The 19955-nt window shown below is 40.0% G+C and overlaps 7 protein-coding genes and 1 non-coding gene across 11 annotated transcripts; 2 read left to right on the top strand and 6 right to left on the bottom strand.

Moving 5' to 3' along the window:
* Nucleotides 1-379: 379 nt before the first annotated feature.
* LOC132793629 (26S proteasome non-ATPase regulatory subunit 11) lies at nt 380-3176 on the bottom strand. Of its 2 annotated transcripts, none has more exons than XM_060803638.1 (5): nt 3031-3176; nt 1819-2143; nt 1249-1755; nt 974-1186; nt 380-908 (listed from the first exon to the last, which is right to left on the bottom strand). In XM_060803638.1, the coding sequence occupies exons 1-5, from the start codon at nt 3075-3077 to the stop codon at nt 678-680; spliced, it is 1323 nt and encodes a 440-aa protein (XP_060659621.1). In that variant the 5' UTR covers nt 3078-3176; the 3' UTR covers nt 380-677. The 2 variants fall into 2 exon arrangements, with proteins under 2 accessions (XP_060659621.1, XP_060659622.1); XM_060803639.1 differs by lacking the exon at nt 3031-3176 and adding an exon at nt 2299-2379.
* On the top strand, nt 2672-3483 carry LOC132793635 (protein aveugle). The gene is made up of 2 exons (XM_060803645.1): nt 2672-3015; nt 3214-3483. The coding sequence occupies exons 1-2, from the start codon at nt 2863-2865 to the stop codon at nt 3379-3381; spliced, it is 321 nt and encodes a 106-aa protein (XP_060659628.1). The 5' UTR covers nt 2672-2862; the 3' UTR covers nt 3382-3483.
* LOC132793628 (AF4/FMR2 family member lilli) lies at nt 3460-7250 on the bottom strand. Of its 2 annotated transcripts, none has more exons than XM_060803636.1 (4): nt 7116-7250; nt 6079-6164; nt 4172-6005; nt 3460-4105 (listed from the first exon to the last, which is right to left on the bottom strand). In XM_060803636.1, the coding sequence occupies exons 3-4, from the start codon at nt 5994-5996 to the stop codon at nt 3570-3572; spliced, it is 2361 nt and encodes a 786-aa protein (XP_060659619.1). In that variant the 5' UTR covers nt 5997-6005; nt 6079-6164; nt 7116-7250; the 3' UTR covers nt 3460-3569. The 2 variants fall into 2 exon arrangements, with proteins under 2 accessions (XP_060659619.1, XP_060659620.1); XM_060803637.1 differs by lacking the exon at nt 7116-7250 and adding an exon at nt 6220-6409.
* Nucleotides 7251-7338: 88 nt separating this feature from the next.
* LOC132793633 (NADH dehydrogenase [ubiquinone] 1 beta subcomplex subunit 4) lies at nt 7339-7897 on the top strand. Its single transcript, XM_060803642.1, has 2 exons — nt 7339-7540; nt 7617-7897. Exons 1-2 carry the CDS (start codon nt 7412-7414, stop codon nt 7827-7829), a joined length of 342 nt encoding a protein of 113 aa, XP_060659625.1. The 5' UTR covers nt 7339-7411; the 3' UTR covers nt 7830-7897.
* On the bottom strand, nt 7720-8721 carry LOC132793631 (trafficking protein particle complex subunit 5). The gene is made up of 3 exons (XM_060803641.1): nt 8472-8721; nt 8106-8415; nt 7720-8040 (listed from the first exon to the last, which is right to left on the bottom strand). The coding sequence occupies exons 1-3, from the start codon at nt 8645-8647 to the stop codon at nt 7942-7944; spliced, it is 585 nt and encodes a 194-aa protein (XP_060659624.1). The 5' UTR covers nt 8648-8721; the 3' UTR covers nt 7720-7941.
* Nucleotides 8722-8730: 9 nt separating this feature from the next.
* LOC132793630 (kelch-like protein 40b) lies at nt 8731-10248 on the bottom strand. The gene is made up of 3 exons (XM_060803640.1): nt 10108-10248; nt 9331-10051; nt 8731-9273 (listed from the first exon to the last, which is right to left on the bottom strand). The coding sequence occupies exons 1-3, from the start codon at nt 10188-10190 to the stop codon at nt 8806-8808; spliced, it is 1272 nt and encodes a 423-aa protein (XP_060659623.1). The 5' UTR covers nt 10191-10248; the 3' UTR covers nt 8731-8805.
* Nucleotides 10249-10326: 78 nt separating this feature from the next.
* Trnag-gcc (transfer RNA glycine (anticodon GCC)) lies at nt 10327-10397 on the bottom strand. The gene has a single exon. It is a non-coding gene; the product is annotated as a tRNA-Gly (tRNA).
* A 1802-nt stretch (nt 10398-12199) lies between these two features.
* On the bottom strand, nt 12200-19912 carry LOC132788554 (sprouty-related, EVH1 domain-containing protein 1). Of its 2 annotated transcripts, XM_060796027.1 has the most exons (7): nt 19654-19912; nt 17902-18367; nt 15127-15304; nt 14879-15047; nt 13998-14011; nt 13861-13936; nt 12200-13784 (listed from the first exon to the last, which is right to left on the bottom strand). In XM_060796027.1, exons 2-7 carry the CDS (start codon nt 17919-17921, stop codon nt 13015-13017), a joined length of 1227 nt encoding a protein of 408 aa, XP_060652010.1. In that variant the 5' UTR covers nt 17922-18367; nt 19654-19912; the 3' UTR covers nt 12200-13014. The 2 variants fall into 2 exon arrangements, with proteins under 2 accessions (XP_060652010.1, XP_060652009.1); XM_060796026.1 differs by lacking the exon at nt 19654-19912 and having other exon boundaries at nt 13998-14077.
* Nucleotides 19913-19955: the final 43 nt, after the last annotated feature.

The following is a 19955-nucleotide window of genomic DNA, read 5'->3' as shown; positions in this document are numbered from 1 at the left end:
CTGGTCTGGGCCAGCAATCTGTGGTCCTCGCAGAATCGTAACACTCGCCTGGATTTGACCGGCAATGCATCCAAGTGGATTAGCGGCTCACTCAGTGGGCAATCGAACTTTAGAGGCGGTTTGGGACTGACGCATTATTATGGTTGAATACATTATTTTTTCATTAACAACGATTGAATACGAAACTTACAACTATTTATTATTGAATAAAATTAGCCAAATATCAATTGAATTGTATTGATCTTCTCTCTTCCCAGTACTTTTGTGACCGTGTCCGTTTTTTCCTGATTTTTTTTATTATCATTAATTGGTTAATTTTGCTTATCATATCGCACTCGCAGTTATATTTTGAATAATTATGCTTAGAAATAATCTATTATGGTTTACACATTATTGTAGTTGCTATTGACCAACAATAATTGTTTATTTTATCAGCTGTTAATCAATCGGCCAGTTCTTGCAGAAAATTACAAAGATGTGGATGTGTGTATGATTTCTGATTTTTTTTTTTTTTTGGTTCTTGTGGAAACTCATTTCAAAATACCAGAGGAAACCCAAAAATGTATATTTATCTTCTAATTTCGCAGATGTTATTTGAAGTGGACGCTTTGAGGTGTTTTCTTCTTTCGGATTAGGGAGGAGAGTAGTAGAGAATTGTGGGCAATTGATCTGTGCACTTATGATAGTTTTTTGGCCTTCTGATAAAGTGTATCTACCACCTTGCCCATGCTTTGTATGGTTTCCAGCACACGCTCATATGTCTTATCCACAGGCGTCTCCTCGAAGACAATAAGCACACCTTCGCCTTGATCCAAAATTCCACTAAACTTCTTATCCAAAATCATTTGTGATAGCTTCTTCTCAACCTGTGGCATAGGCAAATGAATGCTCTCCGCCACATGTGAAACCTTCAATGTCATGAATGTCAAAATAAATGCTTGAAAGGAATATAGACTATTTTATTTAGACGAACCTGAACGCGTGAGTATGGCTCGATAATGCGGCAAAGATTCTGCTCCAGCATAGTGTCGTAAAGTGTGCCCAGATGTGCCTGCACAATCACATCCTCAGCGAGCTCTTTCTTGTAATCCTTTAAACCCTGCTGGAAATCAGCAAGCGAACGTTTGTGTGATGCCTCCGCAACAGCTTTCATGGCGTCCACATCACGGCCGGAATATGTTATGGCCTATCAGAAATAGCATAAGTATACAGCAACTAAATGATTAACAACATCCAATAATTACTTACCAATTTGCCACTAACGATTTGATTCACATCATCGGACTGGCCGAGCATAATCTTGCACAGCAACATATACTTGAGAGCTGTCAACGCTTTGACACTGTCAACGCTATCAAAACCCTCAAATGCTTCATAGAAATAGGAAAACGCCGTCTTAAAATCACGTTCATCGGCCGCATGCAGAATGCCCGATTGGAGATCGAGGGCACCCTGAACTTTGGGTGGACAGTAGATAGCATTCGCCGTGGTGCGTGCCGATGTCAAAGCAGCGCGTGCCTTGGGCAAGTTGCTCAGTGCATGGTATGTTTTGCTCTCCAGCAGCTGGACTTCGACAAGCAGATTCTTATCGTCCAACTTCTTCAGTTCACGCAGCAACTGCGAGCCCAATGCCAGAGCCTCCGTGTAGAGAGCCGTATCGAAATATAAGGCAATGAGACGTGCTTCCAGCGATTGACGCAAAAATGTGCGCTTCTCCTGCTTGGCCCACTCTATACAGTCTTTGCAAAGTTGCACCTGCAACAAGCAAAACGAAACTTAAGAAAAAAAAAAGGGAATAATTGAATGTGCTTTACATACCTCAATGCCCGTGCCAGCATCCATATCGAGGAACATGTCGACGAGCGAGCGCACCAATTTGGCGGCCTTTGCCTTGCTGATCAAACTCAAAAACGGTCGAGTCACCTTGATCAAATCTGCCAATTCTTTGGCCTTGCCCTCCTGTTTGTAGAGCTCACCCAGCTGCATAATGCCCTGCTCCTTGATGCGTATCAGCTCCTCATCGTTTTCGGCGACTTCCTGTTCGCGTACAATTTTATTCAGCAGTGAAATGCCCTCCTCGCGATTCACGCTGGACAAAGCTTGGGCACGTTCGAAGAGTGTTGCTCCGGCCATTTTGCTACTGCTGCGGCGTCGAATGGAAAATGAAAATTGATAACGAGCTGGCAAATCGTATTAATCAATGTGTATTTGCTAGTACACTACAAAGTTATAAACTCAATTGTTAGTTTGCAATTGCGCTACTATGTATGTATTGGGTATTTGCGTGTTTTTCTCAACTTTTATATTATGATGATTATTTCTCAGTCGTCGTTGTTATTAAGCGCCAGTCACGATCTGGGTGACCGCAATTTGATTCACATAATATGCTTTTTAATACCAGAAAAATATACCAAATCAACCACGTTTACAAAAAATAGTGTAGTTACACCTAATTGTAATTGTAATTTTCAAAAGTTGCAATTTTTTGAAATGCTCTCTTGTTTTCATAAATACAAAAGGTTATTTTACCGCTCAAGAATAGTTGTAATGCAAAAAAAAACAATTATACATATCTGGCTAAAGATATTTATGTAATGATGCCTATCGAAAATTACTCAATACAACAGTGTGTATTAAAATCCCAATGTTAACGAATACAGCAAATGCACATCTCTAATGTAATGCAAGTAGAATTTACAACTCTTGTTGATGGAGATTAGAGAAAATATAGCAATTGTTTTAAATAGTGGAAAAAGGTGAAGTCAAAAGGTGAAGGAAAGTGCCCATAGAATAATATAAACACAGTAAGAAACTGGTAATACCAGTGACTTGGTTAATTGGTAATCCGCGTAATATTCAAATATGGGTGAAGAAACAAGCAACACGACACAGAACAAGGCGCGAGCCAAAACAACGCGACCCAAAGCTGTCTATCAATGGACTGTGAGTGATGTGCTCAAGTGGTATCGGCGTCATTGTGGCGAATATACCAAATACGAAAATCTATTTGCCACAGTAAGTTAGACTCACCTGTGAGGCTGCTCCTCCTTGCTATATCTCATATATGCTGCAGTCATTTTATATATGTATTTGACTTGACTCCTTTGCGTTTCTCTGATAATTTAAACAAACTACAATTTCTTTTTTTTTTTTTAATTTTTTCTCAATGTTTTTCACTTGGCCTACTGATAAATATTTCTTTCTATTCACCAGCATATCATTACGGGACGAGCGTTACTCCGCATTACGGATTCATCGCTGCAACGCATGGGCATCGTTAACAATCAAGATCGTGAGGCGATTTGGCGTGAGATAGTCAAACAGCGATTGAAAACGGATATTATGGAGATCCGCGACATGGAACGTATCAATGTTCATTAAACACATGTATGATATCCAAGCTAGAACTTAAATAATTGTAACTATAGATCTTAAATAATTGTTAATCGAATTCGTGCGTTAGGAATAAACACATTTGTTGTATAGTTTATTCGAGTATTATCTGTTTAAAGGAGAAAGAGATCACTGTGAACGATGCTTAGATCTAAATTCTAGGACATTGACCATTTTTAACCCTCTTTCTCCAGCTTGGGCGTTATTAGTTGAATATCATTAATTTGAGTGCAAATCTCCACTGGCTTCGCTATAATGCTACCACCACCAGTTGCTCCTGCAGATGTACTCCCTGCTGCTGAGGATGATGATGAGGATGGGGCGGGTGCTGCAATTACTTTGGGCAGCGATGTGGCCAGCGCACTGCTTGGCGTCAGTATATGTGGCATGGACACTGTGCCATTGGTCATGGGCAACGCGGTGGTAAACAGCAGCTTGGGTGGCTGCAAGCGTTGTCCTGCCGTTCCAGCTGCTGTGCCCGATACAATGAACTGCGGTGACTGATGTGTGGCAGTCGGTTGCACAGCGTTTGCAGTTGCTACCGATGCTGCAGCAGCCGCTGGTTGCAACAAGCTCGGCAGCAAGGTGATGATGCGTTCACCCATTGACTTTTCCCAATCGAGACGTTCACGTTCCAGCGAGAGACGATTGTGCTGTATCTCATTGGCTTCGTTCTGGGCATTGAGCAACTGACGCAACATGATACGCATTGCTGTGGCAGGAGACAAGGCAGAAGAATTATCGACTGTTTGACTTTGTGCATTCATAAGTGACTCACTTGTCATGTGACGCTTTGACAGTTGCTCCTCTCGTGCCTTTTCCTGTGCGCGACGCTTCTCCTCCTTCTTCTCTTGCTGTTGCTGCTGCGGCTGTGCAGGCGTCTGCTGTACTGCCTGCTGCTGCTGCTGTTGTTGAACAAGTTGCTGATTATATTCACTTGGCTGCAGCAGCTTAGTCTGCTGTTGTGGCTGCTGCTGCTGTGGGTGTGGCAAGGATGCTGCTGTGGCCACTGTTCCGGCACTCGTTTTGACTGTGGCGGCCACTTTGGCGGCGGCTGCCTGCTCCGCATTCACCAGCACGAACTTAACGCCACCGGGTCCCGTCACTAGACCCGTGTTGGCCGCCGCCTGGACTGGCGTTGGCGCTGCGCCGCTAATCATCAAGCGTGCACCCTGATTGATGGCACTCTGAAGCAATTGCAGCTGTGTGCCAGAAGCTGTGCCTACAGAGACACCTTTGCTGGCCGCTGTAGCATTGCTCGTGGGTTTGGGTTGCATAAGGAAATTGGTGGGCACCAGCGAGATCTTCCCAGCGGTTAGCTTGCTATTGCTGGTGGATACTGTACTGTTGAGCTGGGCAATGCTATTGCTGATGCTATTGGCCGGTATGATAACATTGGCGCCACTGAACGGCAGCAGATTGGTGGCTTTGGGCAGCTGCAGCATGTCCGCTAACGTCGGCATCACACCGCGTGTGGCAGGCGCTGCTGCAGTTGTAGCTGTGTTTGGTGGTAATTCGTTTGCCTCGTCCACGGCATCCACATCGATGGGCTCCTCTTTGGGCAATGGCAACAGCATGCAGTCATCATCCTCTTCCACCTCAGTTGCAGCTGCTGTTGGTGCAGCAACAGTTGCTGTGCTTGCTGTTGCTCCTGTTGTAGTTGCAGTTACAGTTGTAGTTGACTCTGTGGCTGGCTCCTGCTGTTCAGTCTTAATGCGTGGCGTCTCCTTTGCTGCCGTTTCATCCACATCGAGCTCGGGCTCTGAGGAAAGCTTACGTCGCTTGGCGGCCGCTCGTTTGTCGCCGGCATGCACAACAAACGTCTCCTCGCTGGCATCCATATCCAGCTGCACATCAGCATTGCCCTCATTGACTGGTGCATCCCGTTTGTTTTTGCCATTGGGCACCAGCGATGAGAGCAACATGTCATCCTCCTCATTGTCACTGTCCGTCATCTCTTCACCATTTTCTTGTCTCCGCTTGCGCCGCTCCGCATGCTCCTCGAGCGCCTGCTCCAGCTGATATTTTAGAGATGGCGCCGGCACCTCGTTTGGACGCACACTGAATATGGGTCGCGTCATTATGGCATCCATTTCAGCGAAATGCTTCCAGCTGGGTTCCGTTTCACCCGTCAAGCCGCATTCCTTGTCCTTCTTGAGGCGATTGTAGAAGCATTTGAGATTCTTGATGCGTGTAGTGATCTCTTCGGGCGAACGATGATACCCATACTCTTGCATCTTGGCTGCCAGCTGACAGATGACCGCATGCTTCTTGTGTGTGGTTATCAGAGTGCGCTGCAATTTTGGATCACCCCATAGTTGTATGAGCAACTTGGTCTCGTCCGTGTCGAAGTTGGGATTGCGTCCCACAAAATTGTGCTTCTTGTTGATCTGCTGCTGTTGGTTGCCATTTGATGTTGCATTATTGTTGCTGCTGCCCAAACTTGTGTTGTTATTGCTGCTGCTTCCGCCTGCGGAAAGTCCAAGGCGCTGCTGACTGCCGATGGCGGCAAAGGAGCCCGAGCCTGTGACAGTTGACGCAGTTGCTGCAGCCGCTTCGGCGGAGCGCCGTTTCTTAATCCTTGCGCTCGACTTTACACTCATGCTGGCAAACTATGGAAATAATTTACCAATAAATAAATAGCAAGTAAAAATATTTGCAAATATGTATACAAATACAACTTACCGAATCAATGTTGGAGTCGCGAGTCTCAAAAATCAATAAACGAGCACGTTGCGTTTGCAATTAAACCATTTGAGGCACCACAAATCCTGTAACGGCAAACAATGCAACAATAACAACAACTGAGAACTTTACAGTACGTACGACAGTCGGCAAGTGAAAGACGACGGGGCAAGCAATGCGAACAATGCGCAACTCCGCGGCAACAACAACCCCTAAAGCAGGTAAGCGTGTCGCGTGCCCAACAACCACCCAATCCCTTGCTCCTATAGTCCACACCCCACACCCTAAAACGAACACGAGCTAAGCCAAGTGCACTCTACAAACAAAAACAACAAAAACGAGTAACGAGTCATAGGCAACAACAAAAACCGCCCAACTACGCAGAACATGCGCGCTAGGTTGCTCAGCTTTGTCGCTCACACTATTGCCCTCGCTCTCTCTTATGCACTTACTATTTATTTCTGAATGTCTTTCACTTGCTGCATCTCGCTCTCATTATTGAGCAGTACAAGTGTTAAATGTGAGATGACGAGGACGAAGTTTGTCTTGCGCAGTGTCTGATTAAAAATGGTCTGACTTAAAGTATTGATTTGTTACCACAAATTAGTATACCTAACTTTAAATTGAGCGAAAGCTGAATACGCTTAAATGGCAAAGCACGTTTTGTTAAGCGTAAGCAACAACAACAATAAAACCCTTTGAGATAGGGGCAGTTCAAATCAAATTAAACAAGTTTCCAGACAGGACATTGACACGAGATCTGCGCATAACACTTTACAGGACATGCGCAGTGAGCACAACTCCTTTCCCGGGGGAGTAAGCGACCGAGAGACAGAGAGGATATTGTGAATATATGGTCGGGTATTGTGAGAGCATCGAAGGTTATGAGCGTGCGCATAACGGTGTTTGTTTGGGAGATGTAACGAAGCAGCAGACTTTACCGAAAAGAGCCGTATCCTTGTGCAATTAACCAAATAACAAATAACTTAATTATAATTTAAGGCATTGCTAACACAAATTTCACTTTATACACTTACCACAATTACAAATATTTTCACCTCAATTTTAAATAAACAGTTAAAACTTCATGTGCTTTCGTTTGGTAAACTGCTAAACATTTGAAACGACAAATGAACGGCATTGCCAGCTGCGAAATTCCATAAGCGCTTTTTGCCAGAGTTGCCCTGCCACTCTCTGCACTCGCAATGTGGGAACGTGTCGCTGTGACTTGCAAACTGGTACTGCTTCATGCTGTTTGCTGTCAGCTGTTTCAGCGTTTTGCTTTTGTTGCTTGAGAACTCGAAAGTGGGAATTTCGCAGCAAAATCAAAAATATGGTTTTAACCAAAGAAGAGGAGGCGTTCATCAAGCGCAAGCATGAGCACACACTCAAGCTGCGCAACGAATACCTGAAGCAGAGCTCGAATCCCTTTCGCCATGCCACCGGTGAAGGCGGCACTGTGGTAAGTAAAATAAAAGAATAAGTTGGTTATGTCATCATTACTTATTGACAAATGTTTATCCTCTACGTGTTCCTAGTTCGATGCGGGCTTAGCGCGCTTCCAGGCTATGCGTGTGTCCAACTATGAGCATTTCCGACCCACTGGCCACTCTTTCCGCATGGGTCTCTTTGCCGTCGTGCTGCCCATCGCTGTCTACGCTTGGGCGCTAAAGAGCGAGCGAGATGCACGCGAGGAGAAATACCGTTCGGGACAGGTTGCGTACAAGGATCGTCAGTTCAAGTTTATTTAAGTGTACAAATTATTTCTTTTTTGCAACGTGTGAAAATTAAACGCAATATCGTAACGAATTAAAATAGAGTTAATATATTTTTGTTAATGTATGTATAGGATTGATTATATTGCTATTTTTCCTCCATTTGCTTATCGCGGGCAATGACAAAGTCCTCAAACTTAACCATATACGTGGTACCCTTGTGCCAATGCGCGGTTACCTTGCAAGGCTACAATAACAAAGAAAACATGATAGTTATAAACATTATACGCTTAATATGGCCGTTGAACTTACAAATCCACAATGAGTTAGAACCGCTTCAACTATGCCAGCTGTGAAGTTGGCACAATTCAGAGAGCTTTTGTCTTTCGGCACACTTATGAACGTGTTGACCAACGGCTCCTTTTCAATAATGTAGTAAGTGCGCTCATCGTCGTTGGCATGCTCCAGCTTCTCGGCCTCTTTACCAAACAGATTCTTCCACACGGTGGTCTTCACAAAGAGCAGCATCTGCGTCAGCTTTGTTTCGCGCTTGGCGCTACGTTCGCGCATAAAATACAGGTCAATGATGCGTGTGCCCACATCTTGGCCCAACTCATGTAATCTACTTATGTAAGCAACATTAATATGCAGGCATTTGCTTTCTCATAATATTGTTACCTTGTTTGCAATTCGGGTACTGTGAATACACGACTCTGGGAGTATTGGACAATCTCACTGAATAGTAGCGCTACAATGCTCTGTGATACCTCAGATTTGCCTTTCGACAGCGGTCGATCGAGTATATTGCTCCGCGGACGCATTGAAGATATTTTAAGAGCTTCTAGCTTTTCCATTTTATTTTAATTTCTTCCTTCACACAACAAATTGTTGGCAATCGCCAAACAACAAATCTGCCACCCAAAAACAGCTGTTGGCGCTGCCAGACCTAAAATATATAGCACAATCATGTGAATGGCAAATGACCAAATTTATAACGTATTTTTAATGGACCTTAAATTTTAAAATTGTGCAGTGCAATACAACATTGTTTTGGCTTTTTTAAATCAATCAGTTCAACTGTAACCCATCTATTAAGAGTTTGTCGTTGTAATGCTGTTAAATACGACTCAAATTGAATAAAATTTATATTACGCGTATACGGACAGGCTATATGATGGAAGTAAGGACACATTTCATCCTGTATCCATTGTCGATGCTCTGTACCTTGCTTAAAACTCTTAGCATTCGTTTTTTCTCCGTACATTTTCGAAGTTATCTTGGAAATCGTCTCGTTAAAAGTGGCATTTACTTTGGGAATATTAATCAGCTTTTTGATCAATTTGTGTGTTTCCACTTGACGTACATAAAGCAGATACCAGAGCGGCATCAAATCGAATCGTATGCAAGGAATTAAGCTATTCACATATTTTTGACGCTGCTTCCAATCATGTCCCAGCCAACGTACCATAATAAAGAGAATCTGTATAATAACTATGCTTAAATCAAACCAATTATTATAAAATTCATCTAGCCTTACCTCAACTTCCGTATTGACACAAATGTCATTGGAACTGAGCAGATAGATTAGATGGTTCAGCGGAACATCGAAAAAATCTCGAGTTGCAACAAATGTAAGTAGAAACTTCCGAATTCGCGTTAACATTATACTACGCACAATATCTAATGCTGGATTACGTTTCGTTTCAATGTACAAAATACAAGCAGTGTCCTCATTGAAACACTCGATAATATTAAAGTATTTCCAGCAGTGAAGCAATAGCGATTCAATTCTCAAGTAGGTAGCTGCCACAAAGACTTCAAGAATACTCTTTCTCTCCAGGATGGGCTCATCACTTATCATCCACTTATAGATGAGCATGAATGCCTTTTGCGATACCTTTTCCTCAGGCAATGTTACCGCAAACGGAACCACCTCCAGGTCCAAAAAGAACTTTGAATACGATTGCAGCACAAGAATGTGACAATTAAAATACATTGTATTTATTTCGATCTGGACGGTTGTGCTTAAATGATTCTCCACCATGTACCGCAAAATGTTTTTTAATGGAGTTTTCACCGGCTGCTCGATGCTCAGCCAATTTGGAACATCTTCAAAATTGTGTCCAATCTCGAATAACGACCGATTTGTTGCCAGTTCCACGGGCTTACGTCTTAAAACACTATTAACTTCTAAATCCTCCGACTTGGACACTAGACATTTTACGAATTTCTGCTCATCTTTATATGATGCAGTCGAACTAAAACGATATTGATACAATTCAATCAGTTAGAGACTACGTCACCATTCACCTACTCTATAAAGTGTACACTACAAGTGGGATCACGTTTTGTGGTATTGTGATTCAGGGTCCCAAGATTCCTCATTATCTCATCCATGCGTTGATTATTTGCATTAGCTTGTAAATAAAATATATATTTAAGCAACTGTCTTTACTTTGAGTAGTAAAGCAATGCTGCATTGCATAAAAACTACACTAACAATAAATAAAATACTTTTTAAAAAAAATTTGTTTGCATCGGCCGGGAATCGAACCCGGGCCGCCCGCGTGGCAGGCGAGCATTCTACCACTGAACCACCGATGCTTTTGAACATATTGCGGCCATCTTTCTACATGATATAAAAAGCTAGCTGACAACGAAATATATACATGCTGTGATACATGGAGTTGCCAGACTGAAATAAGAGATTGAAACGCGTTGTTATTGTTTATTAAATTGTGTTTTATTTGTTTGTATTTCTCTTGTTCACATTTTCAAATACATTTATATGAATAAATATATTATTTATTTTATTTACTTTTTAATGCCATCTTTTATATGCGGCTACTTATGCATATACAATTTAGGTGAATTCCATTTTATGTATTATGTTCATAACAAAAAAAATTTTATTGAAAATGTTGAAAATGTCATGTTATTTACTTACTTGGTGTTCAACAAATTGCTGTTATTAACTATTAATCTCTTTAATGTATCGAATAAGATTTACTATTGTTATTGATTCCTAGTTGGTTTCCTAGTTCATTCAGAATGTTTAATAATGTGTTTTTGGTTATGCACAGTTAAAATTTGAAAATTCATACAATTAATGTATGTAGTATTTACGCATGTTGTGATTTTGTTGAGTTTTTAATGTATTTATGTTGGCATGCTTCTGGATCATTTTAGATGTTAAAATTATTGTAGCTTGTAACTAAACAATAAAAAGTAATTTTAAATTATATATGTATATTTAACAGTTTGTACTTTTTGTTGAGTGTTTGTTCTTTGTTCAAAGATTTTTTTGTTTGTGTTTTTGTGATAAGTTTTTTTGTTTTGTTTTTGATCTAAACAACTTTTGTTCAATTATTTATAGATACCGCATCTACATTTTTTACAAACAAATTTCCGCATTCTTAAAGGTTTTGTTCTTTTTTTTTTTGTTTTAATATAATTTTTTGTTGCTTTTTTAATGTGTTTTTGCACAACCTTTGCTTATTTTTGAATAAATATGCATTTATAGTAAGAAATAAATTAATGCTTTTATTATTATTAATTTCATGTTGAATACACAAATATTACTTAGGTTCTTTGCACATAAGTAATCCTTTTTATTTGTATTCTTCATACGTTTTATACACATTCATTTATATATCAGTATATAGCTGCATATAAATTTGTTAAGTTAGTTTTTATTGGAAAACACTTAAGTATTTTTTATTTAATCCTCAATGTGACAAATGAACAAGTTTAAAGAGGATCTTAAAATTTCCTAATGAAATTGTCCATTTGTACACAAATTACAAATTGTTTTTCACTATTGTTAGTTTGTTTTATATTATAGTTATTATTTACGGATTTGTAAGCGATTCAAAGCGTAATTTCAACGATTTGGTTCTTTAATGCAATGTTTTTGTTTATAATTTTATTATTGTTTCAAAATAATAGTTAAAACCGAAAGTTTTGTTTTTCATTGGCAAAAGAAATATTTTGAATCTTCATGAGCCCTAAGAAGAGTCAAAAACATTCTTTTTTAATCGAAATTAAAATATAAATAATTTTCTAAAATCAACCTGGACAAAATATGAATATTCTTTGGCATTTGGAAACGCTGTTGGTTGAAATTGACGTTGCTCGCTTTTAACATTGGTATATATTGATAGATATATATATTTTTTTGTAAAAACAATTTGTAATTCAATTGAGGGGTAATATATTTTCAATTGTTACTTTTCTTTTCTTGTTTTTATTGTAATTCTTTAACAATATTGTGGTTGTTTATTCTCTTTTTGTTATATTTGCGCTTTGAGTTGTCTTTGTGAGTTATCAGGCAAAAAAATTTGCACGCGCTGCATTCTTAGAGAGGGGAAACGCTCTGCTCTGTTAAAGCTATAAACGAATTGGAATTAAGCACAGAAATATAGAAATATATTTGCATATAAGTAAGTAGTATAACTCTTGTGCCTTGCCTTGGCTTTAATACTGTTCTCCAATTTTAAATTGTAAACAAAATGTAAGTAGCAAAAACTTAATTAACTAAGAAAAAATATATTCATTAAGCATATACATGTACATTAATATTTTTAATATATATCATATAATTACAAAAATGAAAAATAATGTGAAAACAATTAAACAAATAGCCCAGTTTTTACAAAATTATAGTTAAGTGACAGCTCTTAAAAAATAAATGACAATTATTAATGGTATATGCTATATGCTCTTGGAAGTGTGTTATGTGTTCTACTGATGTATATACAATAAATTATGGCAAATCAAATGGTTACAAAAAAAAAAAAAAAAAACAAAAACGATGGAAACTAAACCCAAGCTCTAACTCGCAACAAAATCTGAACTGCTGAAAACAGGCGACCACACAATTACAACGTTTGTTTGATGGGTGTCGTCTTTGTGGTTGTCGTGGTTCTCATATACATGTTTAGAACATCAGCCGACCGTAATCGTTCTGGGCTGCCTTGCTGCTGCGCGGCTGCATTAGGTACAGCGGCTCTGGCGGTTGCTGTTGTGGGGCACCAAGGCTGTGCGACAGCTCCCAATTATAGAAGTGCCTCTGGGGTGGCGGCTGAGACTGCGACTGGCGTTGCTTGAGTCGCAGCAGTTGGCGTTTGTAGTTTTGCTCGTCGGGTTGCGGATGGTGCTCGTTTCTGGGCCTGGTGCTGGGGTCGTCATCGTACTGTCCTTGCAATCTAGCCTCCAAATGTCAGACATGCGGTTTATGGCGGGCCCCGCAGATACCGCAGTGTATGCCCATCCAATGGCATGCACGCAGTGGCGGATAACACCATAGGCATGGCACGAACAGGGACAGCAGCGCCAGGCCCAACCAGCGTTTGGTGCAGCCCGCCTCGCTAATGCTACAATCGCACGGATGCTGCGCCGTCTCGCCCTCCGCATCGCTCATGCAATGATAAATCATACAGCGCGCACAGCCCATGCCCGAAATGCACTCGTAACCGCTACGTATCGGATCCGGCGCATACTCACAGGCACCGCGCCTATTGAAATCCTCGCTGTACAGCTCATGGCAATAGCGACAACGCAATCGTGTCTCCTTTTTGAGTATATCCGAAACATTTGGCTTGTGCAATGGCTTGCTGGCGGCCAACGACGATGCCGACGTTTGTGCGGCGGCCATCGCCTGTGCCGCCTCCAGTGCATTGCGCTTCTTTAGAGCAGTGATCGATTCGCGGCGGGCATTTAACACCTGTGCGCCAACCGGCTGTTCCACCACCGGATAGTTATAGTCATGATGCACAGCGGTCAGCGTTACGTATGAATAGTTCTCGCTCGGCGCTATTTGACCGGCTGCTGTTGGCGGCGGCGGCGGTGGTGCATCCGATGAGCTGCCCGCATTGCCCGGCGGAGCCGTTGATGTTTTGTCCGTCGATATGTAGTGTATGGTCGCCGCTGGTAGTTTCTCTGAATCGGAATTGTTGCTGTAGCTATCCTTGTGACGGTCGCTTGCGCTTTCTGTAATGCAACAAGGAAAACATATTTAATTTTAGTGTCAACTTCAAAATGCGTTTAATGTTATTTTTCAATTTACTGTGACTTTTTTCACTGCCTTCGGGGCTTGAATGTATCTTTTGTAAACTTTCGCTTTCCACAGGTAAGTCCAGGGTCTGTAAGGACATCAAAGTATTATTATGATTGATTGAAATTAAAAATATTAAATAAACTTACCATGAATACATCATCTTCACCAACCGAATCATATTTGGTCAATGGTGGGCATATTATTGTGGGATTTGATTTGGCCAGTCCTGCGTGTATATACAAAACAAAAATGATTTTAATTCCCCATGGCAATAGTTCGGTTTATCAATAATTGTCGAGAACAAGGCACACTGCAAATTAACTACGAGAAGCTTGTAAAGAGCATTTGAAATTTAACAGTTTAAAGCGAACAGCATAAAGATTGCAGTTGAAAGTGTGTATAAGCAATTTTTGACTACAGATTTCTTAAATTCATCATTGAACCAAGTGAAAATAAATACTATTCTATATTGCTACATAAGTTTAGCATGCTGCAAATGCATATAAAGTGCTTGTAAATGAATTCTTGATTATTCTAAATAGCCTTTGCAGCATACGCAACTCAGAAGACAAACTAGGTGAAAGGAAACCTCATTAAAACACTTACCAATTTTGTTAGAAATTATATGTTTTTTGAATGGTTTTTGTGTTGATTTTTTGCAAGTTTTAATTTTTGTAATGTTAAAACAAATTGCACAATTCCAATTAAATTGTTAATGATTTGTTAATTTTGTTTTGTAGCAAGTTTTTTTGTTGTTTGTTTTTATAAAAAAGTAGAGCATAAAACATTAGTTCTGCATTAGTTAATGAAGGCAAAAATTCTAAACGCAAGGTCTAAAGTAGAAATTGAATGTCAAAAAAGAAAAACAAGGTGTAAAGAGGGCTTTCAAAAACTATTTAGAAGTTTATGCGGAGAGAGAGAAAGGTACAGAATGCATGGATTGAAGACAGATCGAGTGTATGTTTTGTTTTAAAGCAGCATGCATCTAAACGGGATATATGAGCAAAGTAGTTACTTCAGGTCATACCATCAATTAGTTCATTATAGGCGCGCAGAACGCCTTTATCAAAGGCGCGTGCATCGGCTGCCGTTTGAAATGTTAGTCCGTTGCGTTGTTTGCCTGCACGCCAGTGATGAAATGTTGGCATTACTTTGTAATACTTCAGATCACGATTGATGACACAGCTTAAGATGACCTGGAAAAGATTTGGGAATAAATCCCAATGAGTATTTGCCATTTTTCGATTCGATATCATACACTACATTGTAACTTACACTTTGATCGGAGATTCTTTGCCCATAGATGATGTAGTCATGACCCGATGCCAATGGGGATAGTCTAGCACGCTTCCGTATCGAAACATTTGCTAGACCACCCCCGGCCAGCGGTAGCCAGCCCTCGGTGCTTTCGTCTCTGGTCATTACCTGTGCGCGTACTGTAACTAAGAAGTCGCTGTAATAAAAAAATAATGAAATTTTGAAGTTTAGTTATCGATTCTCGGATATTTGTGCGGAGTTATCGTTAGCGGATGCACCTGCTCAACTTGCGCCGTAAACTGCATTTCTTATGGTAAGAAACGGAGGCCATTGCTGCTTGGCAATAACTGTGATAGCTTTGCCCATTAACTGTCATCTATATCCCTGGCGCGATAACTTAAAAGTGTCGCTAATTCGGCTAATTCAATTTTCGGCCATCGAAGCCATATTAACAGAGAATACTCATCGAGGCTCATCGATTCCCACACGCTTCCAGGACCTGTCAACGTATTTACTCATCATGACATACAAAATAAAAAGTAACTTAAAAATAACTATGAAGTCCTTTGTGTTAAAAATACACAAAACAACGATATGCTGTTTTCATGCACATATGTATGCATGTGTATGTATTTGTGTGTGTGGCTTTAAGGGTAGCAACAAATTTTCAAATTATGAAACTCTGGAGCACTGGTTCGTTTTCAGAATTCATTCTTAAAATTCACAGCAGCAGCAGAATGAAAGGGAGTAATAATGAATGTTGTATCCAGGTCGTCCCTTATTTGATGAGGACAACAATAAATAAGCGAGCAAAGCATGTTACGACCTGCGCAGAAGTTTGAATTTGGAGTTTTAAGCGTGAAGTTACTCAATGAAAAAAGCTTTAATGGGAGTTTCTGTAAGCACTCATAAAGTGTGAGTCTATTTGGCTTTGGCTTTGGCTTTGCCTTTCGACGTCTGCCCTCCTTCTGCCCCTTTACCCCTTCCCATGAAGACTCGACGTCATGCTGAATACACACATTTGTCCTAGATTTAGTCAATTTTACAGAATGAACCATGCAGCAACACAGAGTGTCGCCCAAAGTAGACGGCAGCGACGTCACTGCTGTGTCAAGGACTGCAGCAGGCGCATGCATTTTGATATACGTACAGACATACATATGTATATACATACATATAGATGTAGAATTGCAGATGCATATAGTATATAGAATCATGATAGTTCTACTCAAGGTAAGGCGCACACGTCAGCATGTCTGGCCAAGGATAACTATGCGGCCGCCTTGTCGTAGTGTCATGAATGAATTCCGAGTCATGTTGCCGTTGCCACACTATCTAGATGTGGCAGCCCTAGATATTATTTCCTTAGCACAATTTCAAAGCTTTTACTGTGCTAGAAAGTGGCAACTTTATTAAAATGGAGTTGCCACTATGCTAGACACGCTTATTATACGTATATGTGTGTGTGTCTCATACAACTACAGGTGTTGTCAGCAACAACTTCACAAAGTCAGCCACACACATATACATACACAGACACAAGACAAGCCTGCCTCAAGCAGGAATTAAAAGTCCCCAAATCAGCAGAAACAAAATCCTAAATTGGCAAACTCTTAATAGAGCGCATGCGTGGGAAACATTGAAATCGTGAGAAACGAACATAGAACACGACCAAGGGTATGTGTGCAGCACACACTTTGTTGCTGCAGCAAAGTGCCCAACTTATTTGTCTATGATCTATACACACATCTACACACATATGCATGGGTATTCATATATATGCACATATATATACATATGTGATTATAAAGTTCCTTTTGGTTGTGCACTTAATTTCGGAATCATATCTTGGCAACATTTCAGTATTTTGCAGTATTTCTCTTTTTTTGTAATAAGTGCAAGTGTTGCGAACCGTTTAAGAGACGCCCACACTTTATATATACATACATATACATATATATGTTTGTGTGTATGAGTGAGGAAGGACAACCTTAAAATATGAATGAAACATTTCCAATTGAAGTGCATGCATTTTATCGATGCATATATGTGAGTGTATTTATTCATCAAATGAGTAGAGATTGCACTTGTTTTAATTAACAGCCCTACTTAAAGAGCGCGCACATCTATAGTATTTATTTTTGTATATTAATCAATAGAAATTCGATGCAATACTCACATCAAATAATAGATTCGTTTCCATTTGTTTTTTTGTTACATATGTATCAAATACATATGAACTAGTATAGTCAAGACATGAATGAAACCAACTATCAATATCAAAATAGTATATTGTTGTGAGTGTCTTAATGTACGGCAAATGGAGAGCTAAAGGGGCAGGGCGAGTGACATCATTTTCAATGGGAGCGCTACGCTTAAACACAAAAAACAATTAGAGAAAAACAAGCTAGCTGCTGCTGGCATTCCATTTCATTCATTAAATGTGGCGACAGACAGGCTATGTGGAGACGCGACGTTCTCGATATACATATAAGTATGTGTGTCTGTGTATATGGATGCACACATACATATGTACCTTCGATTGAACGAGACAAATGAGTCACACAATTCATTCATGCCCAACTTGCTAGTTCTGCTGTTGCTAGATTAATAAAAAATAATTTGCTCAGTATTTTTAATTTCAATATAGAAAAATTCGCTTAGCTTAAATTGGCAGTAATTGCGTGAATTAAACTGAGTGCAAGACCCATTCAGGCAAGAGTTACTAGCAACTTCACAATGCTTTATTCAATATGAATCAGAGATAGGGGACGAAGAACAACAAGCACTTACCTTTCATGTCCTTCTGTCATGATTTGTAATCAGAAAGATTCTAATATAGCAGCGTATAGTGTCGGTGTTGTTCTTGATGGTGGCAAAATACACCATGATTAAAGCATAAAGACATTCAGAGCCTGCTGCTGCACAAACTTCCCAAAACGAATGACAACAGCAACAACAACAACAACGACGTCGACGACCTGTGAGTGAAGTTGACTGCAGCCGATAACTGGAGTATTCCTATTGTTGTTGTTATTAGTGTTGTAACTTTTTCCTGATTATTTTCTGTTGTTGTTGAAGGTGCTGTTGCTGTTGTTGTTGCCGTTCTTTTTTGTGTGGTGGTTGTAGTTATAGTTGTAGGTGGTGTTGTAGCTTTGATGCTGTTGTTGATTTTACTTTCTTTTCGTTTTCTTTTCTTTTGGCACAATATGAAAGACGACGCCACGGTTTTATTACTGTTTGCGAAACGCGTTCATTGCTATAAAAAATGAAAACCGATATTAGCATCTAAGAAAACTTTACTTTTAATTTGTGCGTTTATTCTCTTTTTTGTTTTAAATAACGGTAATAAACCAGAAGCAGACGGCGACGAAAGGGCGACTTTTACTTTTTCAATACACTGACAACACACACACACACGCGCACACTATGTGGGCGTGTAGACAAACACTGTGGAAAAACTTCGTGAAGCAAATACATGTCCGAATTTTTCCAAGCAACAAAGATGTAACAGGCATCATCTCAAAAAGAGCGTGAGAGAACGAGAGCGCGCATAAGGCAAAGCTTGAATTCAACCAATTGAGAGCATGCACAAGTCCCTTGAAAAACAACAACAATACATTCAATATACATATATGAGATGTTTTTATTGACCATTATTACTATTTCGCTTGTTTTCAAAACTAACTGACAGCTGGCCAACTCTCAATTGACTTAAGGTATTTGCGACTCATTGGAAGAATGAAATCTGCGAAAGCCACTTTGCACACTATGAACGAGAAATTCATTCATACATTCCATCAAGGCTACAGGCGCCTATACACACTGTCTCTCTTACTCTAACGCTCTCACTGTGTCACTTTCCGTTTTGTATGGAGCACTCATTGTGTTTGGCTCCTCTCACTTGCGCGATTGCGAGAGCGTGTCGCAACCAACGCACTTCGCTTGCGCATATACAAAAAAAAGGTAGCACATATACAGAACACATGCATTGAAAGTGAGGTAGAACGTTTTTGGGCGATTTCTCCATGTACACATATACTCGTATATATGTATGTATACATATACTTTCAAGTACATATAGAATTTTGCTTATGCCGTTTTTTACATTTCTTATTGTATTAACACACACACATACACTCTGAATATATGCAATAACAGATTTTCATTACTGAGATCTCTGCGTCTTCGCTAATTGTTTACAATGGCATGTATAATTTGGTTTTTTTTGCACTGTGAATTTGTGGGTTAGTTGGTTTGTTAAATTTTAGTTGACTTTGGCGTAGACAGAACGAGTCAGCGAACGAACGAAAGAAAGACCATGAAGGTGGCGTCAGGTGCGGGTTGCGGGTGCGTACGGAACTGACTAAGAGATGGTGACGGAGACGCAGACGGTGGAGGAGGTGCTGTGGTGTATCGGAATTTTTCTCTATTGGATAACAGCTTTTCGCATTTTCTGGCGTTTTGCACGTTTTTTCAGTAGCATACACATTATTTGAGTTATTTATCGCAAATTATATTGAATTCTTTGCACTTTTTTCTAACTTTTCTCTTTGGAGACATTTGCAACTCTGATGCTAAGTAAAAGATTTTTTGGTTTTCCTGGAAGATATCAACTTGCTTTTATGGTTTCAAGACGGTTACATTCATTATTTATTCCGGGTTATTTAATTTTTCACTCAATATGTAGTTTCATTTTCTATATATTTCTTTTCGTTTTCATTATTCTCGTGCAGGTTTTAGATGAATTCAGACTTTTTTCTTAAAAAAAAAAGCTTTCTTAAAGCTGCTTTATGTGTCGGTGTGTGACCACAAGCCTAATTTTTAAATATACGGGTTTTTGCCCA

Source organism: Drosophila nasuta, chromosome 3, assembly GCF_023558535.2.
Source record: "Drosophila nasuta strain 15112-1781.00 chromosome 3, ASM2355853v1, whole genome shotgun sequence".
In the NCBI taxonomy this organism is placed as follows: Eukaryota; Metazoa; Arthropoda; class Insecta; order Diptera; family Drosophilidae; genus Drosophila; species Drosophila nasuta.
The sequence above is the reverse complement of the archived record's forward strand: the minus strand, read 5'-3'. Positions and strand labels throughout refer to the sequence as shown.